The 27,683-nt window shown below is 44.4% G+C and overlaps 1 protein-coding gene across 2 annotated transcripts in view; it reads right to left on the bottom strand.

Moving 5' to 3' along the window:
• The window catches only part of FHIP2B (FHF complex subunit HOOK interacting protein 2B), a 55,772-nt gene extending 34,983 nt beyond the window's left edge, over positions 1–20,789 (bottom strand). Inside the window, exons 1-7 of one of the 2 annotated variants that reach the window (XM_077469822.1) lie at positions 20,616–20,789; positions 15,612–15,690; positions 10,401–10,609; positions 8,579–8,683; positions 7,584–7,718; positions 6,191–6,307; positions 2,064–2,266 (exon numbers count right to left, since the gene is read on the bottom strand). In XM_077469822.1, coding sequence (XP_077325948.1) covers positions 2,064–2,266; positions 6,191–6,307; positions 7,584–7,718; positions 8,579–8,683; positions 10,401–10,609; positions 15,612–15,690; positions 20,616–20,660 — 893 coding nt within the window. In that variant the 5' untranslated portion in view covers positions 20,661–20,789. The remainder of the gene's footprint in view (positions 1–2,063; positions 2,267–6,190; positions 6,308–7,583; positions 7,719–8,578; positions 8,684–10,400; positions 10,610–15,611; positions 15,691–20,615) is intronic. The other variant, XM_077469823.1, reaches the window with a different exon arrangement.
• Between the last annotated feature and the right edge of the window lie 6,894 nt (positions 20,790–27,683).

The raw sequence follows: 27,683 nt of genomic DNA, 5'->3' as shown, positions 1-27,683 counted from the left end.
TTTCTTTTCTTACTCCGTTTCGCTCCTCTACTCAAATAATGTGACCCCCAGTGCTGATGAAGGGGGGCAGTGAAGGGGCAACAAGGATGCTGTGCAGGCACCTTATGTCCTCCTTAACAGCCAATGACATTACTGGTTGTCAGGATGCTGGCGGCTAGAAGGTTGTAACGAAAACCTGTGGTTTTGCATAACTAAAAGGCAAGCTTGATCCACCTGCTAGCTTGTATACAATTTTTTGGGCAATTTGGAGCCATTTCGCCAAGGGACCCCTAAAGAAACCTCAAAGCATCCTGGTTAAAAGAGGCTGGCTTAAGCCACAGACTGAAGTCATGCTAAAAGATAATACATGCATGAAACAGTTTTATAAAGCCTTCCCTGGCGAATCCCAAGACAACCAGCTTTTCTATACACACGCACAGCCATCTTTTGGGAGCCCAACTTTATGAATGTGGCACCAGGCGTCCAATCAATCCAGGAGATCCTGCTTACATGCTTCACAGTGGTAGGATGAGCAGGGCATGAGTGACGCTATATGGGAGTAAAATGTTAAAGCTGCACTCCAGGTAAGATCTGTATTGCATACCTAACCATAACTTCCAGCTTGAGAAGGCTTGCCACCATCTTATCCAAAGAACACCTTGCATTCAATTAAAACAATACAATGGCGAATGGCAGCAGTGCTGAGCAAGCCAGCCCCTGTAGTCAGTGTCAGGAAATCACTCAGCGATGGATCTGGAAGATCACTGCTATTACTTTAGTAGCGTCAGCTACTACAGCAATTATCAGCTTCTCCAGCAGTCCCTGAATATGAAATATGTTGTACCAATGCAAGTATGCAATTCAGATCACACCTGGAATTCAGGTTTAAAGTGATTGTGAAGTCTCATTTTTTTCCTATAAAAATAATAAACCTATTATACTTACCTGCTCTGTGCAGTGGATTTGCACAGAGCAGCCCAGATCATCCTCTTCTCTGGTCCCTCTTCTGTGATCCTGGCCCCACCCTCTCTCTCCTCCGATGGGCTAGCTGTTTTTGATTGACAGCAGTGGGAGCCAATGGCCAATCAGGAAGGAAAATCTTGGACGGTTGAGACTCTCGTGGACATCGCTGGACAGAAAGGGACCTCAGGTAAGTATTGGGGGGGGGGCTGCAGCACACAGAAGGATTTTTATTTTAATGCATAGAATGCATTAAGATAAAAAACATTCTGCCTTTACAACTACTTTTAAGTGGTTAACCCACATATTGTTGTTGCTACCATCCCCTCTGTTATAAATGCTGTACCTCGCTGTATGTGTTTTCTAAAAAAATCTGTGACAAATACCTTATTTTATAACACCGATCAGTGCTCATGTGTCCAGCCGTCTCTCTTCTCTCCAGGTCTGATAGCAAAATGGGCAGGGCCGAGAAACGCCCTCTGATGGCAGCCAGAAGGAGGAGAGTAGGAGAGAGACGGCTGGTCATGTGACCGCCGCTATAGAATAAAGTTATTTATCGGCGGGGTTTTTAGAAAACATATACAGTGGGGCACATCATTTATTATAACAGAGAGGATGTTAACATCATCATATGATACCAGCAGGAGGGGGGGGGGGGGGGCATTGATATGAGCAGACAGGAAGGGAGGGAGGTGAAGGGGGGGGGGGGAGAACACAGGAGCACAGAGGAGAGCAGGGAGCAGGGCTGTTGATGACGGAGGCATGTAAACTGACGGGGGAGGGTATAGCAAGGCAGGATCAATCAGGTATTTCATGTGTTACAGGGGGCCAAAAGACCCTGCACAAGCACTGTGCTGTATAATATGCTTTAAGGGAACAGGATCCAATATTTTTTTTAGGTTAAGCACCTTAAGTAGGCAGCCAAGGCAAACCTCACTGTGACCACGTTTTTTTTTTTTTTAAATAGGAAAAATCTATTTATGAAACTGATCTTGTTTCAATAGGAAAAAGATGCAGTGGAATGATCTTTAAAGAAAAAAAAAAAAAAAAAAAAAAGAAGAAGGAGATACCAATTAGAAACAGTTTTAGGGAAAGGAATGCGTATAGAATAATTCCAATCTAACCTCCAATCAGTGTCCTCTTGGCTGGTGATATCACATGGGTGAGCGCTCAGAGGGATGTCATTGTGCAAGTCACATAGTCGTTCTGACAGTTGCTGGCTCAGGTCGCTGTGTGCAATAATTCGTGCTGGACCCTCCTGCTGGGTGGTGCGGAGGACCCCAAGAAGAGTCTCTTTTGCTCGAACTGCTAGACAACCTTTCTGTGACTGAAGAGAATACAAGTCAGATGCTTGCTGTAAAAACAATATAACCCATATCGTTAATTGGAGTAGACTTAAAAATATACGCCAAAATACAAAAAAAAAAAAAAAAAAAATAGATTGCAGCCGCTGCTCCCCCCGCCACAAACCTTGATTAGTTGGGTTTTGTAAGTGGTCGAGAAGCAAGGGACAACACTTTGGAAACTCTGCTTCTTACTGACTATGCTTGCACCCATGATGTCCCTCTATGCCTTTTGATGGTCCATGCCAAAAAAGCATTTGACTGGGTCGACTGGCGATTCCTCCAGATGTCTCTGGCGCATAGAGGTCTGGGCCCCAATATGCTATCCCGAATTATGTCCCTATACTCCTCTTCCTCAGCTAGAATTAGGGTGAATGGCTCATTGTACCCTACATTGTCCATCCACAATCGAACATGACATGACAAGGCTGTCCTTTATCTCCCCTTCTCTATGTTCTTGTCATGGAATACCTGGCAATTGCCTTGCGCAATAACCCCAACATCTCAGGCGTGTCGGTAGGCCCCACTCATTCTAAACTGGCTCTCTTTGCAGATGACCTGTTAATGTTTGTAACCCAACCCCATCTATCCCTACCACATATCATGCAGGAATTTACAAGGTTTGGCAGCTAAGCAACTTCAAAGTAAATCATACTAAGTCTGAATTCTTGAACAGCTCACTGTTCCAGGAGTTTCCCTTTAAAACAGGTTCCACTTCCATCTGTTACCTTGGAATCCAAATACCCACAGAAGGGTCCCAATTGTTCTCACTGAACTTCACTCCCCTTCTGCTTAGAACCAAGACAGATCTCTCAAACTACATGAAGAAACGCCTATCATGGCTAGGCAGAGTGAATGCTCTAAAAATAGACATCCTCCCTCGGTTTCTCCATTTGTTCCAGACGATTCCCATTTCCATACCTCCTGGTTCTTTAACCACTACTGATCCGCGCTATTGCCAAATGACGGCATTAGCGCGGACCTACATTTCCGGGACTACGTCTATTGACGTCGTCCCGGTTACGAGCGGCCTGCGCGCCCCCCAAGGGGCGCGCGCGGCGCGCTCTGTGATCGGCGAGTCCGTGAGACTCGCCTGATCACCGATCCGTGTAAGGGGTCGATCCCGACCCCTTATCACGTGATCAGCTGTCAGCCAATGACAGCTGATCATGTGATAGAACGGAGCCGGTAATCGGCTATTATTCCTCCTCGCGCTGACAGCGCGAGGAGAGAAAAAAAAAGCCGATCACCGGCGGCCGTGATCGGGACATCAGTCCCGATCACGGCCATCAATACAAGGGACCACCTGCCACCTGCCTGTGCCCACCTGCCTCCCGCAGTGCCATCCTGAAGTAAAATAAAAGCAAAAGTAAGTGCCCCCCGTCAGTGCCCATAGTGCCCACAGTGCCACCCACAGTGCCACCCACAGTGCCACCCAATCTGCCTCAAAGGTGCTGCACCCCAGTGCCGCCCATCAGTGCCCAGCAGTGCCGCCCATCTGTGCCCAGCAGTGCCGCCCATCTGTGCCCAGCAGTGCCGCCTATCAGAGCCACCTATCAGAGCCACCTATCAGTGCCCATCAGTCCCATCTATCTGTGGTACCTACCAGTGCCCATCCGTGCCACTTATCCGTGCCACCCATCCGTGCCATCTTATCTGTGCCCATCTTTGCCCATCAGTGCCGCCTTATCTGTGCCCATCGGTGCCACCTTATCTGTGCCTATTAGTGCCGCCTTAACTATGCCTATCAGTGCCCACCGGTGCAGCCTATCAGTGCCCACCAATGCAGCCCATCAGTGCCCACCAATGCAGCCCATCAGTGCCCACCAATGCAGCCCATCAGTGCCCACCAATGCAGCCTATCAGTGCTGCCTAATCAGCGCACTTCAATGAAGGAGAAAAATGACCCGTTTGCAAAATTTTATAACAAACTATTAAAACATGATTTTTTTTTTTTGCATCTTTTTTTGTTTGTTTAGCAAAAAATAAAACTCCGAGCTGTAACTAAATACCACCAAAAGAAAGCTCTATTTGTGGGAAAAAAATGATAAAAATTTCATTTGGGTACAGTGTTGTATGACCGCGTAATTGTCACTCAAAGTGCATCAGCGCTGAAAGCTGAAAATTGGTCTGGGACTGAGGGGGGTTTAAGTGCCCAGTAAGCAAGTGGTTAAGAAGCACCGCCAAAGGTTTTCCTCCTTTATATAGAGGGGGGCTCATCCTCGGATACACTATGAGACTCTATCGGTCCCCAAGATTTAGGGTGGAGCTGGAGCTCCAGATGCCTCTATATACTATAGAGCAGCAGTACTAATGCGTATACTTAACTGGTTCCACCAATCCTTCACCAAATTATGGGTACAAATAGAGAGCCATCTCAATCCAGTAGATCTCCGCGCTTTGCCGTGGACGCCTGCTGAATTCCTGAAGGGCGGGATACTCCTTGGCAATCTCACCCGACAAATTATACAAATATGGACCAGCATGAATTCCTCCAAGACCCTATCTCCACTAAAGGACCCATGACACCACTGTTTGGGACTCCGGCTTTTCCACCAGCCATATAGGGGGTGAGTTTTGGACCTTGGTTTAAAGAGGAACAGACGACTTGCCCAAGTCCAAGTCCAACTAGTCTCTGACTACAGTCGTTCCCTCCGGCCAATCGCCTCATATTGGCTACAGAGGCAACAAGTGATATCCTACGTTCATACCTTCCCATCCCTGCCTGATATACTTACTGACTTAACCGACTTGGAGAACATGCTGCTTCAGACCGACCCCCCTATGCATGTGGTCTCTCAACTATACTCTCGCCTACATATGGTTTATAATCCCGATCTCCCCCCATACACACAGGCCTGAAAATAAGTTTTGGGTCACTCCATTTCACCTGTTGACTGGCAAAAGTGCTTCATTTTTACTCACAAAATTTCCTTAGCCTCCAAAGCTCAAGAAAAAGGGTTCAAGTTGTTGACCCATTTGTACAAATGCCCCTTGACTTTGCACTAGATAAACCCAGCGCTCCCGGATACCTGCTGGCGTTGCTTGTCATCCAAGGGAACATTACTCCACATTTGGTGGGAATGTCCCCCTGTGCAGAGGTTCTGGCAAAAGATCGCCGACCTCTATTGCAGACTCATGGCAACATCAATCACACCCTCTTGAGGTAGCTCTGCTACCTATGCTCCCTGGAACGTTTAAATCGGATACAAAAGACATTCTGCGCCACTTTCTGGCAGCAGCTAGAACGGTTCTGCCCAGACACTGGAAGTCGACAAACGTGCCTTCCCTGGGAGAGTGGGCAATTGAAGTGGACCAAATCAATAGCTTAGAACACATGTTGTCACAGGAAATGGGTAAAGAGGAGCAATTCCCTAAGACCTGGACCTCGTGATCTATGTTTCGATATTCCTCAGAATTTATTCCTTGGGTTGCAGAGGAATCCACCAAATGCAACTGTCTAGCCTAACTGGAATGTTTCCCTCTTCCTATCGACCTACTATACTGCCTTGACCCCTCTATCCTCATCTTCATCCTCCCTCTTCACTTTATATGTTACAGTGCTACATGACCACCCAAAACAATCTTTAGTCTCATCATATGGAAATTGTGACAGAGTTTCACCCTAAGAGAAATCGCAATTAGCACAACAAAAGCCCTAGCACTGACCCTTAAGAAGTTATGATTGACGCTATAGCTACACAGGCTTGTATATCAAACTAGATTAATCGACGCTAACAAATTCCATACTGCAGGAGATGTTTTGGCACTGGTATTAAAATTATATTTATCTCTTTATATGTGTTATTGAATGACATTTGAGTACTGAACACTTTTCCTTTCCTCAATAAAATAAGATTGAATTCAAACAATATAACCCCTTCCCCTTCAATATTAAACCTCTGTACCTGGCACACAGACAGCCTGAGTAAAGCTTTGAATAACGTCTGTTTAGGTTTACAACTAACGGATCCAGTAGTTGGCTCATTTTCTTCAGTGGAAGTCGCCCTCTTCACAATCTCGCCCTGTAGTAGGAATATACAATGAAATTCCTGAACATATAAACTTGTGTATTGTGTCTAGTGACAGAAGTATAAACATGATATTTTTTATACATGCACCAGCCTTCTTCTAGCCTTTTATACAGATCACTTAACTAAGTACTGTATATCATGGCTAACTTAAATGGAGCTTGTATGGTAATGTCCCTGCCACATCCTGACAAAAGGTTACAGCCACTGCAGATGAGTAAAAATATTGAAAATTACAGTATGTATGTTAAAGTTGTTGTAAAGCTCTGACATGGAAAATTAACAAAACATATCCATCTAGAGTGTGTACCTGCTTCAATCCAAAGCACCAAGTGTGATTTCTGTCTGCAGTTTCCTTCCATTGCCATCTGCACGAGTCATTTTTTCTGACAAGATGTGCTGACTACAAGTGATCTACAGGGACAAGGAGGGGGCCTCTAGTACACAGCCTATGATTGACAGCCTCAGCTGTGAATGTTTCCCTATAATATTGTGTATATGGAGGTGTGACCCTTTCCCCTCACTCAGGTCTCAGATTATATTTGGCTATGCTCTCAGAATTGTGCAGTGTGTGACATCAGATCCCCCTCTCGCTTCTGGATGCTCAGAAAAAAACTGTGTAAATTGGACTTTAAAGGGCAAGTTCACTTTTGGAGCATGTTACAACTGTATGTAGGGTGTAATATATAACCTGACCCCCCCCCCCCCACCTTCCCCTTTTGACAGCGGGAGGGTGTTCCTCTCCCCTGCTGTCCCTGTCATATTTACAAAATTGGCATGACTGTATGGTGCTCTACCAACACAGTCGCTTCATTTATTCACAGGGATCTGTAAATAAATAAACTCCAAGTCCAATCGGCCACTGCGGCAGATAGACTTGTAGTTAGTAGATAAACAGGTACAACTTACAGTATGTAGGAGTATTTGCTTGATCTCAGCTTAACTTTTTCAGGGCTGAATGCTTGCCCGCTCTACACATTCCTATTGGGCCCTTATTATAATGGACAGCTCAATAGTAATGCACAGGAGGCAAGAAGAACAGGCAGGACAAGAAGATCGGGAGGTACCAAATCTTCAGAGAATGGAGAGAAGCTCATTTACATTTTGCTTTAAAAGTCACAAAGTGAGGTTTTCTAATAGCTCTGGGTGCAAGTTTTCACAAAATAACACAATGACATGGTCAAAAATGCCAAAAAAGTGACATTGCGTAGCTCTGGATTTAAAGTGCATTAGGAATATCAAATTCTATCCAAAGTTTCATTCATTTTACCAGTGTGTATACCTCCAGAATGTGTACAATAAGTGAAGAGTCATTCTCTAGTTTACTGCAGACTGAAGTCAGGAACTGCATTTCCTCCTTATGTGCGGTGACCCCAACAGAATCTCCACCAAGTGTGATCAGTTTCTGTAAACAGAAGAGATAACAGTTATGTGTCAGAATGGTCCCATCTTTAACATCTATAGATCTATCATCAGCATAAACTTAACAATTTTGCTTTTCTGAGCTCCCCTGTAATATACTTTTACCAGTTGATCTTGCTAGTGGATCCATCATTTTTCTATTTCCTAACACAGACAGACAATTTTCATGCTAAGGCTGCTTTCACACTGATCCGCTGCAAAAACTTAAAATGCATACGTGTTTTTACCACAATTTTACTGTGTTTGTGGTGCAGTTTTTAAAAAACAAGCGACTCAAAAACTGCCCCAAAGACGCACCACGGGTGTGGTTTTGCTCCGTTTTACTGTGTGTTTTCCATTGCTTTTAATGGGAAGGAGTGTTTTTGGTGCAGTTTTTTTTTCCTAACTCCCCAAACATGCTCCAAAAACGATGCAAGCAGGTGTATGCAATCTTTGCCTTTGCCCAAAATTTCACATTAATGAGGAACCTCACTCAATTTCATTAAAATTTCAAGTCAGCAGCTGCAAATACTGTAGCTTTTAACAAACAAACATCGAGTCCAGCGAGGTCATCCCCAGAGCCACCATCTTGGATGTGACTTCCTGATGTCTGACAGATGGGGTGACATAACTCATGCCTAGGCAAGGATTATAGCTGGCCACTTTAGTTATAAACTGGGGCGAGAAAGACAATGGCTGACGTTCCACTTTGTTGGTATAGATACTCATTAGCTGGGAGGATAAAAGTAGGAGGTGATGCAAGAAAGCAACTATCAAAGGTTTCCTGTACCCTAAATATTCCAACAAACTGGTTTAGACAATTCCATAAAATAAATGATTAATTGGCATGCTTTAACTACTCACTTGTACAGGCCGATGGACATTATTATAGTGCAGTAGGGGGCGATGGACCTTAGATAAAAGGCGACTGAAGAAGAGCAGAACCTGCTGCCTCATTCCAGGGGGGTACTGTGATGGAGAAAGGAAGACAGAGATTTGAGCAGGCTGTGCAATTACTACAAGATTATATATATACATAGTTATATATATATTTTTTTACATGTTGTATATCTCAATTAATTGTCAGAGGTGTGATGTCAAACATCAATTGTCTACATGAAAAACTTATTTTACTCTTCAATATATTATCTCTGATATTTTAGGACAGCACTCATAATCAACGTGGACTTCCCATTGGTTCCAGTATTCATGACCAGTACAATGTTCCCATTGCACGTGTTCCTGGAAATAGTTTGTAAAAAGTGGGGTACCCCAGTTGAAGTCTTTGTAAACGAAACGCGTCAGTTTGAAGAGTCCTTTCCATGCCATTTCGCCTTTTTGAATTGTATGCTTTTGTGATCGAGGAGATTTTTTACTTGCTGCAATACATATTGGAATCTATGTAAAGCCTTTTTATTCCAAATAAACCTGTAACCATGCGTTTTTTTTATGGATGCCGTTAACCATAAACCTACCAAACGGTTCTGTGGTGGAAAGTTTTTTTTTACTATCTGGGACATTGCCATCCTGATCCATATTCTGGCATACTGGGACGAAGTTCCCTGAGGAGGCTCAACTGAGGAGAAATTGTACCACTCACTATCCAAAGCTTTGATATCACATGAATGATTGATGCTACCTTCTGGTAAGTGTATTTAGTCTTCTCCCCTGGGTGGTAGATGTATACACGGGGTTGACTCCTTTAGTCCTACACTTCTGGATTCCTTCCCATCAATATATACTAATGGATTAATGTTTTAATCACCAATGGGACTATACTACCAATGATTTACAATTTGCACAGTGCACTTTATTTGTAGACACTATCAACCAGATGATTGTGTTAGAGTTTTTTGTATATGCTAAGTAAAAGTATCGGTACTTGTACTCAGTCTTAAAAAAGTGGTATCGGGACAACCCTGAATGTAATACTTACCTTATCTCTCACTCAGGCATGTTCCCTCCAGCTAGTGTCACGAACCTTCATCTCTATAAGGTGCTCCCAGAAGGTGGTCATCTGCATTCCTCCTCACATAGTATGAGGACTACAAGCCCTAGAGGACAGTGCTGAAGTGGGGAATACTGTAATACTACCTCTTCCTCGACTCCCCCACCTCTATCCCCCCTAGAGTTAAAAATTGTTCAAACCATGCCACTCTCTAAAAACATTTTTTTTACTAGTATTAAATATCCAGATTATTGCATGAATTGACCTGTGATTCACTTTTAGAGTAACAGAGGTTACCACTCTAATGCCCTGTACACACAATCCGAAAATCGGATGACAGATCGTACTTTTTTTTTTTTTGCATGCTAGTTGTATATCAAACCTGAAAATTCTCATACAACAGAATAAAAAAAAAAAAAAAAAAATATCGGAAGTCATGTCATATGTTGTAGTGCATTTGTATTTTCAGATGACAATTGTACAGATTAAACAAAAATCTTACAATCTGGTATCATACACGTCCGATCAAATAATATCTGATGAACTGTCGTGATCATCTCTCGAAATCGATGTACTAACGATCCGATTATCATACAATTTCGTCGGAATCTGTCTTTTCTATCCGATTTTAGGATCGTGTGTACTGGCCATTAGGCAGCATACAGAATTACATTTGAAGGAACTCTATACGACAATGCATGTAGCAGTTATATTTGGATAACATAGTATAGCGAGTACCTCTGCTTTTGCCAGGGTGCAAAGTGTCTCCAATATCTTGTGCTGTAAAAGATATTCCATGCAGGGTCCAGTATTGTCTGCAGGTCCGCTTTTTTCGCCACCCCCTGCGCCTTCGCTGGATGCTAGTTCTCCCTCCTCGTAGACAAGGATGTCCAGGAGCTGGCGGAGCCTCCATGGGATATCTGTATGACGTGCTTGGCAGGATTCATCTGTGGAGAAAACAAAGGCTACAGTAAACCCCATGTATGATATAAACAGCATAGTCTCCTCAAAATGGATTCATTCCTCCTAACGTGAAATGTCACTGAAAAAAAAAAAGATAAATAAAAAAGCTGCTTACAAATATAAAAAATACAAGACAAACAAATGTCGGGCTGCCTCACTGACACATAGGAATCTGCATGAATCAGAAGGTGCCAAAAAGAATCAAAGCTACCAGAAATTTAGGAACTTTGCCCAATCACAACAGCTCAGAATTCAGGCAGAGCCTCAGGGACTAAAGTTATGTGCACAGCAAATAAGCATCACTTTAACTAATAGGATCTGTTTTTTTTTTTTTTTTTTTGCTGTCATGCACACTCAGGAGCTGTAAAACTATGAGGCTGAATTACTAAAGGAGTTGAAACTCTATATGCAATAAATTGTTTGAATATTGACTGTAATTATCCAATCACATCAAAAGCAAAATCCTGTTTACTTATTTTAGGTGTACATGACTGGATAACGGAGGTGAATATTCAAACGATTTATTGTTTATAAAATCTCAACTCCTTTTGTAAATAAACCTGATTGTGTGAAGTTAGGTAGCTGCCACAGCTACAATTGGCAGACTTCAGGTGCACGCTCACCCCCCTGACTCTGAAAACTCAGTACACATGCCTAGTACCCACGATCAGCAAATCGGACGAAAAATACTTCTTTCGATGGGATCGTCTGATAATCTGACCGTTAGTACATGAGAACCGATCACGACAGTTCATGCAAAATAATCCGAAGGGACAAAAACAAAAATTTTTCTTCTACAATACCAGAATGAACAGCTTTCATTTTATCAGTACAGTATTTATCCCCCCCAAAAAAATGGAAGACCAAGAGCACACATGCTCAGAGATGAAAGAACACATTACATCACTTCCAAAGTTATATTCGGTCATACGAGAATTTTCGTAAGTTTAGTAATCTATCGATTAACAATATGGGACTAGCATGGAAAAAAAAAAAAAAAAGAAAAACGTACGATCATTTGTCCAATACTGTATTCTCATTGTGTGTATGAGGCTTAATGGTCCCAAAAAAATCATTTGAAAATCTGCCATTTGGACTGTTTGTTCTTCATCCAGCTAATGGGCAAAAATAGAAAATCAGTTTTGACTTTTCAGAGCCCAAAAAAATAAACGAATGATAAATTGAAAGGTTAATGTGATTCTCGCCCGTTAAAAATGTAACTAATGGCACTGCTCAAATATTACAAAGACGAATCAAAAACTGATTCATTTACATCCACTGAACAATTCCTTGTCCAAAATTCAGTCATTACATGTTGGCACTATTGTTTGCTCTTACGACTGAGTGTTTGTTATTTGAAAACGAGTTTAAAAGATTTTTCGTACAGTGTATGGCTAGCATTAGACATAGGAAGTGAAGCGTAACCCATTCCCAGTGAGTGAACACACATATCCAGCTTCATGGAGGTAGGTCTTCTTCCGTGGGGCTACATATACCCGTGAGACTGAGCTGTCACCAACGGCTCTTGATCACATGATGGCTGTGATAACCTGTGACTGGCCGTCACAGTGATCACTATCTGTACAGCCCATCCCTCTACTTATTATCCTATTGAATGGAGAATAAGATACACTTTATTCTTTTTATCCTTGCTAGAGGAAATAAAAATAAAAATAATAAGCGTTAATGGAGAAGTACAGCTAAAGCTTGTTTGGCTGTACTTCTCCTGTGGATTACAGGAGTGCAGTTTGCTCTGCACTCCTGTGACTCGTTTTCAGCAGACAGCGGGCTGACGTCACAGAGCCCGTCCAAGATCATGACTCTGGAATTGGGATCCGCCCACATGTCTGGGCCGCACCCAGCTCAGCCTCTCCCGCCCCCTCTACAGCCCAGCGCTCCAATGAGTGAGGAGGGGGCAGAGCCAAGAGTCGCTGACCGACAGTCGCCAGCTCTCTGCTCGGGGAGCTGTGAGAACCCAAGTGATCTGCAGTGTTTGATCGCTAGGTTTTCAGTGTCAGAGCCAGCAGGGGAAAGACGCAGCATTGGATCTATGCTACATCCACCTAGGCAAGTAAAATTTAGCAAAATCCCAAACTCCACACTTCTCTTTTAAATAGCTAAATCTAGTTCAGTGTCGAACTCTTGGCCAAAATGTCAGTGTGTTTTAGAAAAAAAAAAAAAAAAAAAAAAAACTTTTATGTTTAGTGTCAGTGTGTTTTAGGTAGGATATAAGAAGCAAAACATGCACTATTATTTCTGGGCCTTATTATGGGTATAAAAAAACAAAAGTACATACATACACAGTTTTGCTGTGATCGTCAGGAGTAGAGTTCATTTTGGGTTGTTATTTTGGTGGCGGGTATTGGTAATGGCACGAAATGTATTGCTAATTTTATGTTTTTTTTTCCTACCATTTTGGCCCAGTTTCATTTATTTATTTTTTTAATTATAAAATGGAGAGATCCATTAACATTTACCACACAATGAAATCCCAATCTGTGCTGAAAAACAACAAGGTATCATTTACCTGGACATACCAGGTTATACAAGGTGATAACAGGCTGTCCGCTGCTGCAGGCCTGTATCCTCACATTGAGAGGTTATCTGTGGTTAGGGACAGCCAATCAGCCCTGGACACAATCTGCCCGCACACAGGGGGAGATTTACTAAAACAGGTGCATTTAGAATCTGGTGCAGCTGTGCATGGTAGCCAATCAGCTTCAGCTTGTTCAATTAATGCTTGACAATAAAAAAAAATTAAAAAAAGGAAGCCGATTGGTGTCTATGTAGAGCTGCACCAGATTTTGCACCATGCAGTTTTAGTAAATAACTTCCAGTCTGCCTGGACCCAGGGCGAATCATCTGTCCCTAACCGCAGGTATTTGCTCAATGTGCAGATACATGCCCACAGTGTTTTTTTTGTTTAACCACCTCGCGCCTGCCCTATAGCCGAATGACGGCCGTAGAGCAGGCGCGTTCGTCCGGGTGGCTGTCCCTGAACGGCCTGATGTTTACTTCCGCAATGCGCGCCGCCGTGCATCGCGGAAGTTCTGTGTTCGCCGTGTCCCCCGGGGACAGGCAAACACAGATCGCTGTAAACGGCCAATCACAGCGGCCGTTTACAGCGTGATCGGCGTGTCCAATGGGAGATGATCTCATATGTAAACATATGAGATCATCTCTCAGCGCCGCTCTCCCTCCTCACACAGACAGTGTGAGAGGGGAGAGATGAACGGCTGCAGCGGCAGCCGTTCTGCCTTGAGTAAAAAAAAAAAAAAGTGCCATCCTCCCCCAACAGTGCCATCCTCCCCCAACAGTGCCATCCTCCCCCAGCAGTGCCATCCTCCCCCAGCAGTGCCATCCTCCCCCAGCAGTGCCATCCTCCCCCAGCAGTGCCATCCTCCCCCAGCAGTGCCATCCACCCCCAGCAGTGCCATCCACCCCCAGCAGTGCCATCCACCCCCAGCAGTGCCATCCACCCCAGTGCCACCTGCCCCCAGTGCCATTTGTCATCAGTGCCACGTATTAGTGCCATCTGTCATCAGTGCCACGTATTAGTGCCATCTGTCATCAGTGCCACATATTAGTGCCATTTGTCATCAGTGCCACCTGTCAGTGTCACGTGTCATCAATGCCACTTATCAGTGCCATCTGTCATCAGTGTCATGCGTCATCGGTGCCATGTATTAGTGCCATCTGTCATCAGTGGCACGTATTAGTGCCATCTGTCATCAGTGCCACGTATTAGTGCCACGTGTCTTCAGTGCCACGTATTAGTGCCACTTGTCATCAGTGCCACGTATAAGTGCCATCTGTCATCAGTGCCACGTATAAGTGCCATCTGTCATCAGTGCCATGTATAAGTGTCATCATTGCCACGTATCAGTGCCATCTGTCATCAGTGTCACGTGTCATTGTCCTGGTGCTTCAAAAGTGTAATAAATAGTCAACAAGTTAGATGTGTAATTTATGTTCCTAGAATACATGATGGCGCTACCTGCATGTTGGGCCTCTCTATGTGGCCAGGCTGTGAAAAAGTCCCACACATGTGGTATTGTAATACTCAGGAGGAGTAGCAGAATTTTTTGGGGGGTGTCATTTGTGGTATACACATGCCACGTGAGAGAAATAAACTATTACAATGACAATTTTGTGGAGAAAAAAAAAATGAAAAATCTTAATTTTGCAAAGAATTGTGGGAAAAAGATGACAACATCAAAAAGCTCACTATGCCTCTTACTAAATACCTTGGAATGTCTACTTTCCAAAAAGGGGTCATTTGGGGGGTATTTGTACTTTCCGGACTTGTTCGGGTCACAAGAAGCGAGATAGGCCACCAGTACATCAGATGTGATCAATTTTGTGCGATTCACACCACACCTTGTAGACTCTCTAACTTTCACAAAGACCAAATAATATCCACTAATTTGGGTTATTTTTACCAAAGATATGTAGCAGTATAAATTGTGGCCAAAATTTATGAAGAAAAATTAATAATTTGCATAATTCTGTCACAGAAACAAAGAAATATGTGTTTTTTTTCAAAATTTTCGGTCTTTTTTCATTTATAGCGCAAAAAATAAAAACCCCAGAGGTGATCAAATACCACCAAAAGAAAGCTCTATTTGTGAGAAAAAAAGGACAAAAAATTCATTTAGGTACAGTGTTGCATGACTGAGTAATTGTCATTCAAAGTGTGAGAGCACCGAAAGCTGAAAATTGGTCTGGGCAGGAAGGGTGTTTAAGTGCCCAGTAAGCAAGTGGTTAAAGATTCTTGCCACAGATAGTCACTGTCCAGCCGTAATCATGGGTGTGAATGACCCCTAAATATTCAGATGTTTCCACAAGTTACATTTCCTAAAGGTGCAAAACAGCTGTTTCTTATGGAAGACATTGAACAGACCGAAGGCTGTCTCCATACAAAAAGAAAGATGTTATAGATGACAAATGCTAACAATGAGTAGGTCATACTGACCAGATACTTACCGGTTGTCTCCAGGTAGTACTGAGTCACCCCTTTCCAGTGCTGTACAAAGGATTGCAGCAGGTCCTGGGCCGGCTCACGCTAAACGGCAGAACAAAGAATATTTGAGTCAAAGTTTAGCACACCTTCTCTCAACCTTTATCAGTGTGTAGATCCTAAATTAACCAAACACCAACATTGCTGAATACTTGTGAATCCACGAAGGCCCCTTTCACACTTGTGCAACTTGAGACATGACAAGTCGTACCCCGTGATTTCTAATGACTACCATTCATATCTGTGCGACGTCAAAGCAGTCCCTGTACTACTTTGGTCTGACTGATGCAAGCTGAGGTAAAAAAATAACATTCAGAGTGCATGAGGCCTTAAAGTGGAACTAAACCTATCAATTTAAAGTGGAACTTTGCCCATAACAACTTGATAAAAAAATAATGTTCTTTAGCAAGGAACATACATTCCACATTAATAATTATGCCACCAAAATTAGTGTGTGCTGTAAATTGCCTCCAGTATTGCTACAGTTTCTTCTTGCTGGAGGCTGCCATTTTGCTGAAGCCCAGAACAGAGTTTAAAAAAAAAAAAAAAGTTACATTCATGGAATGCCGGTGTTCTATCGAGAAATGCTCTCTGTCAAAAAAAATGGCTCAGATGGGTCTGCACATGTGCAGTACTCAACGTCACTCCAGCTATGTTGTTCAGTTGCCGTGACACCAACATGGCGCACACGCAGATTATCGCAAGCGCTGAGAGAGAATGAAATTGTCATATTCTTGCCTGTTGTGGCTTTGGCTATATTGAACAGTGTGTTTTCTGTGTTAAACGGCGTGTTTTGGCTGTCTCTAAGGGCCGGTTAGAACACACACACAAAACCCGCCCTTCAACACACCCACAACAGCGAGGCAGAATCTGCCAAATACATTCTCCCTCTGGGCCTAGCAGATCGTTGGCTACTGCCTCCGATCTGCGCATGCGATGTGTTGACGTCACACCAGCTGATCAACATTTCAGATGGAGTGACGTTGCGTACTATGCATGCGCACAACCACCAGAGGCATTTTTCCACAAAGGGCATTTCTTGATAGAGCACTGGGATTGCCAACTGTCATATATGCTTGTTGTGTCTTCAACCAAACTGTCAAACTATCAAATGTCTGGTGTCATAACTGATCACATGTGCAGCACCATGGTAGTTGCAGATCAAAACAGAAGCATCTTCCTTCGCTGTAAAGGATAGGAGGGTTTAATTCCACTTTAAAGTGGAGCTCCAGCCAAAAGTGGGAGCTCCACTTGTTCGCACCTTCCTTCCCCTGCCACATTTGGCACTTTGGTGGGGTGGGGGGGCGGATACCAGTAAAAAAAAAAAAAAAAACAGGTACCTACTCTAGATCGCTGCACAACCATTGAGGCGTGATCGATGGAATTTTCACACACAGGTCACAGAAGACAGCAGGACCATTAAGAAAGTGCAGTGCGACTCGGGCATGCGCAGTAGGAAACATGCTGTGAAGCCGCAAGGCTTCACTTCCCATTTCCCTTAGTAAGGATGCTGGCGCCTGCACCCAGAGCTGAGGGACCAAAAGTTTTTGTAGCGAATAAATACAGGCTGGAACTCCGCTTTAAAGTGGAACTTTAGTCTGAAAATTAACATTTAAAAAAAAAACGTTAGCAATTCCGGTACGTGCCAGGATTGCCATCTGTCCTATTTGCCTGTGCTCTCAACCAAACTGTCAAACCATCAAATTGTCTGCTGTCATAACTGAGCAGTAGCACCATCATGACAGTTAAAGATCACACACAAGCCTAGATGACATCTTCCTTGGCTGAAAATGATATGAGGTTTAAGTTCCGCTTTACCGAATTAAATCAGAACTAAATCCACCAACTTTACTGTTTCACAAAACAGTTACTAGTGTCCTTATGTTAGCTGTCAACCGAACTGTCGAGCCATCAAATATCTGATCACATGGGCATCACCATGGTGACTGCTGATCAAACAAAGAATAAGATGGGAGCTTCTCTGGCTGTAAAGGATAGGAGGGTTTAGTTCAACTTTAAAAAAAAAAAAAAAAAAAAAAAGTGCGTGTATGGTCTGTTTAGTGTTTTTTTTTAACCACTAGCCGACCAGCGCGCGACGATGTACATCGGCACAATGGCACAGCTGGGCAAATGGGCGTACAGGTACGCCCCCTTTAAATCGCAGCATTGTGGGCACATGCTCCGTGACCGTGCCCGCAGATCCTCTGGACTCTATGTCCGCCAGGGGCCCGTGATCATGTCATGGAGCGGAAGAACGGGGAGATGCCTTTGTAAACAAGGCATTTCCCTGTTCTGCCTAGCAATATGACAGATCTACTGCTCCCTGTCATCGGGAGCAGTGATCGCTGTCATGTCAGTTTTAGCCTCCCCCCCCCCCCCCCACAGTTAAGACCCACTCCCTAGGACACAGTTAACCTCTTGATCGCCCCCTAGTGTTTAACCCCTTCTCTGCCATTTACACAGTAATCAGTGCATTTTTATAGCACTGATCGCTGTATAAATGACAATGGTCCCAAAATGGTGTCAAAAGTGTCCGATGTGTCCGCCATAATGTCGCAGTCACGATAAAAAAAACTGCAGATCGCTGCCATTAATAATAAAAAAATATATATAATAATAAAAATGCTATAAATCTATCCCCTATTTTGAAGGCGCTGTAAGTTTTGCGCAAACCAATCAATATACGCTTATTGTAATTTTTTTTACCAAAAATATGTAGAATACATATCAGCCTAAACTGAGAAAAAAATGTGTTTTTTTTATATATTTTTTGGGGATATTTATTATAGCAAAAAATATTGCTTTTTTTTTTCAAAATTCTTGCTCTTTTTTGTTTATAGCGCAAAAAATAAAAACTGCAGAGGTGATCAAATACCACCAAAAGAAAGCTTTGTGGGGGAAAAAAGGACATCAATTTTTGGGTGCAACGTTGCACAACCGCGCAATTGTCAGCTAAATCAACACAGTGCCGTATCGCAAAAAGTGCTCTGGTCAGGAAGGGGGTAAATTCTTCCGGGGCTGAAGTGGTTAAATTGAACATAGCTGAATAGATGTTCTGCTTTAAAACAGGAAGATCTCAATGCAATGAAAAGTAGTCTGGGAAGCAGAAGGCACAGAGCCATCTATGAGAAGTGTGTCCCTCCCGACGTTTTAGTGCACCTATAAGGGACAGGCGCACTTTCCGGTCCTGCTGTCAGAGTCTATAGTAGGCTGCACAAATGAAGTGCATTTACCTTCAACGGATTGCAGGGTACCGCAGTCCAATTGCCTCTAATTATTTTCAAAGGCTGGAGATAAGCACTCATCAATCTTTGGTTACTATGGTGATGGGTCAAGATAAGCACTCATCAATCTTTGGTTGCTATGGGTGATAGCTGGAGATAAGCACTCATCAATCTTTGGTTGCTATGGGTGATAGTTGGAGATAAGCACTCATCAATTTTTGGTTTCTATGTGTTGTTAATCGCCATGAACCGCTGACTGCTCCTGAATGTAAGCGCTATCAGCTCTATTTGCAAGTGTGAATGGAGCTGTAAAGGACAACTCGTGTATTACCACATCATGAAGGTGAGAACAGGCCCTAAAAGGCATGCCAACCCCATACATACCCTGTTTCCCCTAAAATAAGACCTAGTGTGATTGTCGGTGATAGCTGCAATAAAAGCCCTAGTTAAAGTCCTTGTAGGTCTTCTTTTCAGGGTAGGGCTTATTTTTGAGGAAACAGAGTAGGGCTTATTTGGGTGGTAGGGCTTATATTGCAGCCAACACCGACAATCACGCTAGGTCTTATTTTAGGGGAAACAGGGTATGTAATAGGAGACGTGTGTCACTGTAACAAGCTTGCAGACAACTGCCAGGCCCAGCCATCACCCATAGCAACCAGCGATCGATGAGTACTTATTTCCAGCCATCACTCAGCGTATACCACATAATGAGAAGTGCTTATCTCCAGCCGTCACCTATAGCAACCAATAACTGATGGGTGCTTATCTGCAGCTGCCACCCAGGGCAACCAGCAATTAAATTGTGTATAATAATAATAATCTCCAGCCTAAGGATGAGCTCAGGCGTGTTCGCATGCTCCACGTGCAGAGCCTGCCAAGTCGGCACAGCGCTGCGCTAATCACAGGCAGTGAGACATTGCCCGATCTCTGCAGCTGCACATCGGGGCAATGTCTCACTGAATGTGATTAGTGCAGCGCTGTGCCAACTTCCTGGCAAGCTCTGCATGTGAACACGTCTGAGCTCATCCTTACTCCAGCCATTAGGGATGAGCTCAGACGTGTTCGCATGGACCACATGCAGAGCCCGCCAGGAAATCTGCGCTGCGCTAATCACAGGCAGTGATACATTGCCCGATCTCTGCATCCGCACATCGGGGCAATGTCTCACTGCCTGTGATTAGCACAGCCTACCAGCCATCACATATATCGCTCACATGCAGGCTATATATATATATATAGCCTGCATGTGAGCGATATATGTGATGGCTGGAGATATTATTATTATACACGGTTTAATTGCTGGTTGCCCTGGGTGGCAGCTGCAGATAAGCACCCATCAGTTATTGGTTGCTATAGGTGACTGCTGGAGATAAGCACTTATCAATATGTGGTTGCCCTGGGTGATGGCTGGAGATAAGCACCTATCAGTCACTGATTGCTATGGGTGATGGCTGGGCCTGGCAGTTGTCTGCAAGTTTGTTACAGTGACACACATCTCTTATTACATATGTATGGGGTTGGCATGCCTTTTAGGGCCTGTTTATATATATATATATATATATATATATATATATATATATATATACACGTGCATATATGAAGGACCTCCGTGTTACTTTTATGACTTTCCTATATATCTATCACAGCCGGGAAGATCCAGCCCTGCCCCGGATCTCTGACCATGTCAGCCGGTAGTGCTGTACGGTTGCTGACGATGTGGCATTACCGGGCCGAGTCCTCACTCACCGACTCCACCGCCTGCTGCAGGAAGGCGCCCAGCCGGCTCCACATCCTCCCCACAGGCCTCAGCGCTCTCAGCCTCACCAATAACAATCGGGGCTCATTAGGCCCGCTGGGCCCGGTGAAGTCTCCGGTGTTTCCTGAATGTCTCCCCGCCCCGCCTTCCCCGGCTCCGCCTCTTCCATGGCACTGACACGCCCGGTGTTCTGCCTAATAGAGTCCGGCCATCCATATGTGTCCGCTCCGTACTGCGCATGCGCAGTACGGAGCAGACGAAGCTTCGGAAAATCTCCGAAGCTGAACGGCGCCTGCGCCGTGAGTGGAGGAGGTAGCCCCACTATCCAAGCGGACATAGGGTTTAGAATTTTAGAGGGCCCCTCGCGGGCGAGCTTCGCTCGCCACGCTTCGGGCTCGGCCTCGCTTTGCTCGGCTCTTTTTTATTCTAACTCTATGTCCACTTGGATAGTGGGGATAGAACCTGGACTCACGGCGCAGGCGCCGTTCGTCCTCGGCAATTTTCGGAATCTGTGCTCCTGTGTACTGCGCATGCGCAGTACGCAGAGGACAGCATCTGATGGAGGACCCTATTTGACAAGACACCGGGCCTCCTGGGTGCTGCAGGGTGTCAGGGCGACAAGGAAGGGTTGTCATAAGAGCCTGGCCTGTGCTGGGAAGATGTGTATATTATGGGATGGATATCATCATGTACCTTCTATACTCATACATTATTCACAAGGGGCTTACACCTCAACTCCACACAACGTTTAGTTTTAGATGGAGCAGGAAAGGGTTAGAGTGTCAGTCGGGTGTTTATGCTGGCTGTGTCCCCGTTTGGTGGAATTCCCCTCACTTCTTGTCAGGAAACTTTACTATGCTACCCCAGTCTCCCAAGGTCCAGAACATGTCCTGATACCAGTGCTGGGCAATTCAATTTCTTGTCTATTGTATAGCTCCCAACTGTCCCTGATTTGGAGCAATTGTCCCTCTTTCCTCCTCATTTGTTCCTCATTTTGGTCTGATCTATATAGTTGTATATCAATCAATAAGTGTTCCCCAGTGTTAAACCTTTCATCCAATTTCTAAATTGCTGCATTTGTAAATGTTAAAAGCCAATATAAAGGAATAGTTGTGGATTTAATTACCTTTTTTTTGGTTGATTCTCCTTTAAGGGGGTGTGGCAGTGGGCGTGTCACATACATTGGTTAATAGGCATCCCGCATTCCCATCTCAAAATGTTGGGAGGAATGGTATTGACACTAAGGCTGGGTTCACACCATAGCGATGCGGGAACGCCGCGAATCCGCAGCGTTTTCCCGCATCGCATGCCTCCCTCCGGCAGTTCACACTGCCCTATGCGGACTGCTGGGAGTGTCAATGAAATGTTAATGACACCCCCAGATCCGTCCGCATATCGCAGTGCGATCTGCACACTCGCACAGGAATCGGAATGCATGGTGTGAACACCCATGCGATCCGATTCTGCTGCGGACCAAAAAAAGGGTCCCGTGCGAGTTTGCGGCGGGAGCGATGCGAATTCAGCCATACTATCTGTATGGCTGAACTCGCATCGCTACGGAGATCGGATGTGATTTGCACTGCAGTGCGGTGCGAATCACATCCGGATCTCTCACCCGCAGCGGTGTGAACCGGACCTTAAGCTGGAGATGTTTTTACAGCATTGATTGGGAATGTTCCACTAACACTAACGCTGAGCAATCTTTCCTTTACAGACATTAGGACTTTTTCCTCTCATTGATAGCTGACATTGCCCACTCTCCTTTCACTGATGGTCAGTGTTGGGGGCACTTGTCCCGTCACTGATGGCAACAGTTGGGGTGCTCATCCTTTCATTGATGGTCATCACGAGGGCACTCTTCACCTTAACTGATGTCAGTAGTCAGGGTGCTCCTCCCTTCACTGGTGGCCAACAACAGAGAAATCTTCCCTTCACTGGTGGCCAAGATCAGAGCATTCTTCCCTTCACTGGTGGCAAACGCCAGAGCACTCTTTCCTTCGCTAGTGACCAACATCAGATCACTATTCCCTTTACCGGTGGCCAACACCAGAGCACTCTTCCCTTCGCTGGTGACCAACACCAGAGCAATATTCCCTTTGCTGGTGGCCAACGTCAGAGCACTCTTCCCTTCACTGGTGGCCAACATCAAAGCACTCTTCCTTACACCAGTGGCCAATATCAAAGCACTCTTCCCTTTACTGTTGGCCAATGTCAGAGCACTCTTGCCTTCAATGATGACCAAATCAGGGAACTCTTCCATTCACTGATGGTCGATGGCGAGCACTCTTCCCTTCACTAATGGCAATAGTTGGGGTGCTCATCTCTTCACTAATGGACAGCATCAAGGCACTCTTTCCTTCACTGATGGCAAAAATCAGGGCACTCTCCCCCAATTTATGGCCATGGTTGGGACATCTTGCCTCCACTAATGGCCAATGTCGAGGAACTTTTCCCTTCACTGGTGGCCAGTGCTGAGGCATTGTTCTAATCACTGGTGGCCAATGCTGGGGCACCTGTCTCTTTAGTGATGACCAACACAGGGGCACTCTTTCCTTCACTGATGGCAAAAGTCTGAGCACTCTTCCCTTCGCTGATGGCCAACATTTGGTCACTCTTTTCATTGATGGCCAATGCCAGGGCAACTTGTTGTTTTGGATAGAGCAGGAAAGGGTTAGGGCAGGGGTGCTCAACCTTTTGAAGAGCGAGGGCAACTTAGCAACCAGTCGTGGGCCACAATGAGCAGATAACAGTTCTGCATTCAGTCTGCCTATGCAAAGCGGACACAGACACGGCCCACTCTACTCTATGGGCCCTCTGCTCTCATCTGATCAAATGGAAGGGGACAGATCCACTTTCCTTTTTTTAGCAGATCGGATTGGAAGGAAGCAGGTGTAAACGGACACAAGTCTGTTTACATCTGCTGCTCCATAGAGGTGAATAGAGTGTCCAATTGGGTCAGACAGATCATGTTAAAGGGGCCTAAGGCTACTTTTACACTGATGGTCTGTGGTCTACCTGCACCTGTGGCTTTCCTGCAGGTTAGCTGTACTTTGCCATAGAATTTCTTTCTGAAAGTGCACCAAACCCACGGGTAAGACAAGAAGTCTATGGCTTAGTGCAGGTAAGCCACAGGTACACTGCGCTATACCTGCAAATCAGTTTAAAAGCAGCCCAGTAACCACTGCAGAACAGAGATGTCCATATATACACTGTGATTTTAGTAATAAACTTACTGTCCCAGGCAGAGTGCATTTGGTATCACCCCACCTATGACAGGAGCCGGTGCTATATAGAAAGCATTGGCTTATGCAGCTCTGCTCCACAGCTGCTTGCTTCCTCTGGCTTCATTCACAACACTGTTGCTCTGGTATGGCGGGTAGACAACCTGCAATCTGGGCTTGCCAACCGACCATCCCAGAGCAGGAGGTTGCAGGCCACATCACAGGTCTCCGCGGGCCACATGTGGCCCCTGGGCCACTGGTTGGGCACCCCTGGGTTACAGTGTGTCAACTGTTAGCTGTGTCACTGTTTGGAAGAATCACCCCACCCCCTCACTTCCTGTCAGGTAATCTATACTATGTGCCCACAGTTTTTAGTTACAGGATGGCACCTGGCTTGTTTATCTCACTGATACCAATGCTGGGCAATTATTATATTTTTTTCTATCCATAGACAGTAAAGCTGGTGATATTTTTTATTATTCACTGACATCAGCGCTGGGGGGGGATTCCTCCCTTTTACAGCAAAGATTGGATTTTTTTCCTTTACTGAAGGCCAGTACTGATGCCCTCTTCTTTTCACTGGTGGCAAGTGTTGGGGTACATTACCCTACAATGATGGACAACACTAGGGCACTCTTCCCTTCACTGATGGCCAGTGCCGGGGGACTCTTCCAGTGACTTTTGGCCATCATCAGGGCGCTCTTCCCTCCACCAATGGCCAGTGCTGGGAAACTTTTCCATTCACTGATGGCAATAGTCAGTGGACAGAAATCTTCCCTTCACTGATGGCCAGGTTAGGGCACTCTGTCCTTCACTGATGGCCAAAATCAGGACACTCTTCCCCTCATCGATGGGCAGGTTTGGGATAGCTTCTCTTCTGTGATGGCTAATGCCAAGGCATTCTTCTCTTCACTGATGGCCAGCGCTGGGGTACCCTTCCCCTCATTGATGACCAACACAGGGTAACTCCTCCCTTTATTGATGGCAATAGTTGGGTTCTCATCCCTTTATTGATGGCCAATGTCAAGGTACTCTTCCCTTCTTTGTTGACCAAAATTGGGGCACTCTTTCCTTCACTGAAGGCCAATGTTAGTGCTCCCTACCCTTCACTGGAGCACTAACTAACTAACTAAGGTCAGGATGTGCTTCCCAGCACCAGGCACTTTTCTCTTTACTGAAGGCCAGTACTGATGCTCTCTTCTTTTCACTGGTGGCCAGTGTTGGGGTACATTACCCTACAATGATGGACAATGCTAGGGCACTCTTCCCTTCACCAATGGCCAGTGCCAGAGCACTCTTCTCATCACTGATGGCGATCATCAGGACACTCTTCCATTCACCAATGGCCAGTGCTGGTGCATTTTTCCAATCACTGATGACAATAGTCAGTGAAGGGAAATCTTCCCTTCACTGATCACCAGGTTAGGGCACTCTATCTTTCACTGATGGCCAAAATCCGGGCACTCTTCCCCTCATTGATGGGCAGGTTTGGGACATCTTCTCTTCTGTGATGACCAGTGCCGGGGCACCCTTCCCTTCACTGATGGTCAACACAGGGTAACTCCTCCCTTTATTGATGGCAATAGTTAGGGTGCTCATGCCTTTATTGATGGCCAATGTCAAGGTACTCTTCCCTTCTCTGATGGGCAAAATTGGGTCACTCTTCCCTTCACGTAAGGCCAGTCTTAGTGCACCCTGCCCTTCAGTGATGTCAATGGGTCCTCCTCTAACACCTGACACCGGAACATTCTTTCACTCAATGATATCCAATGTTTGGCAATTCTTCATCCCACAAGTTGACTGACACCATGGCATTCTTCTGTCCACTGTTGACTAATGCTGGGGCATATCTCCCAAATGATAACTGACACCAGGGCATTATACTTCCCATTGAGTACAATTTATCCATACCCACTGTTTTCACGGCATATGTTTCTGCCTACTAATGCCCCTCAATTCCATGCTTATGATTTGGGAAACAGTACACCAGTAGTGCTATTTATCTTGAAGAAAAGCAGATGATCTCTAGATCGCATACTTTAGACAACTTCAGGATGTTTTTTTCTGTAGTGTAGGCTGGTATCTTACAGACCACATGCAACCCTCTCATTCCTTCTCCGTGGCCCTCATTGGATAGAAAAAAGGACTGTTTTTCACACTTACATAACTTTGCAACTAAATATTTTCTCTCCGGGATTAAATATGGAAAGTAGAAATTTATACTCTAAAGTAAAGTTCAGAAGTTCCATAATCTTTTTCTAGAAATGAGAAGTTGTGGCCCACAGCAGACATATTAGGCCCTTTGAAGATTTGGCCCACTGTTTTATGTGAGTTTGACATCCCCTGCTATAGGTTAGTAAAATAAAGATGCTAGGTACTATGTAGAATAAACATAAATAAATATATTGTAAAACTGCAGTAGATCGGACAAAGGGTGGGCAGACAGGATACCTGAGAACATGCTGCTAGACACATACCTTTCTTCTTCACATTCTTGATTTTCATGAAAGAGAATCCCATCATGAGAAATCCCTTGTGCAAAATGCTCCAGAAGATGTCATCTGTATTTGGGAAACGTGAACTCCACCACCAGACAGCAGTAGATACAGCGCCCCTCTTACCATTTCAGTTGGGCCAAAGATTATAATGGCCATAAAACCATAGGAATAGACACAAATGGAATTACACTGGAAAGAGGTACTCGACACTCAGCAATCATAGATGTAAGGCCACCAAGGGAAACAAAAGCATACACTCCCATCGTGAAGACCGTTAAGAAAGGATGCTTTTATTAAATTTATTAAGCTATTGAAGCTTGAATAAATCTGCATTCCAATATAAACAGCAATATTAACAGCAGTGTCACAAGTAGCAGGCTAATGGTTCACAAGACTCAGGCAAACGGTGCTTTGGGACGTTGTAGTTCACCATGCCCTACATGTTTCGTCAGCAGCGACGTCATAAAGGTCATATACCAATTTCTTTGATATGTAACATTACTGGCCTCTCACATTAGTGACATTTTTGGATGATGTTTATATTTATTTTTATTCATTTTTTGTAGCGGTGCTCTTGGTTTAGATATTAATTTGAATTGGTATGACAATTTACAGCTAGCTGCTTCACATTTATACACTTTATAACATACCACTTGATGTCCCCCCTACCTATACAGGCTATGCTGACTGGTTACATGCTCCCATATTACCCTTTGGTGTAAGCCCAGAGGAAAGAAAAAGCAACATGCTATCCTTATTGGCAGGAGCAAAGGAAACAAAAATCACTGTGGAAGAGAAAATTGCCTGTGCCCTTCTATGAGCATCTTTCACAGATATTTTCAAATATTGTGCAACTAAAGCCTCTTTTTGTGGAACTAAACTGTATCTGAACACCACAAACTGTAAAAGCTTTTTAATTTATTTTTAATAATCAAAGAAAATTCACCCATCCTTCCATGCCTTATTTTCTTGAGAAATCACTTTAAAAACACCCTCCTAGCATTTCAAGCAGTGGTGGCTGGTACTCGATAACTCTTTACCCCCAGAAGACTCCTGGGAGGCATGGCATCATTTTGGCCTAGGCTAGAAATCAGGAATAAATATTTATTTACATTCATGGTATGCCATCAGTCCTCTAGGTTGAATGATGCTGGGTGTGGACAGAAAACATCTTGCGGTAAAAACAAACCAGTTTGTGGGCAGCTGCAGATTGAAGGTGATTATTGCAGCCTGAGATTTTTTACCCTGATTAGGGGCCCATTTTAGTTACAAATAATTACCTGACGTTTGCACACAATACTGATGTATGAACTCTGGATCTTCCTGGCATAAAGTTCAT

This window comes from Lithobates pipiens, unplaced genomic scaffold (genome assembly GCF_037356315.1).
Source record: "Lithobates pipiens isolate NorthernLeopardFrog02 unplaced genomic scaffold, aLitPip1_a1.2 Scaffold_8, whole genome shotgun sequence".
NCBI lineage: Eukaryota > Metazoa > Chordata > Amphibia > Anura > Ranidae > Lithobates > Lithobates pipiens.
Note: the sequence above shows the minus strand (reverse complement) of the source record. Positions and strands in the feature narration are given on the sequence as shown.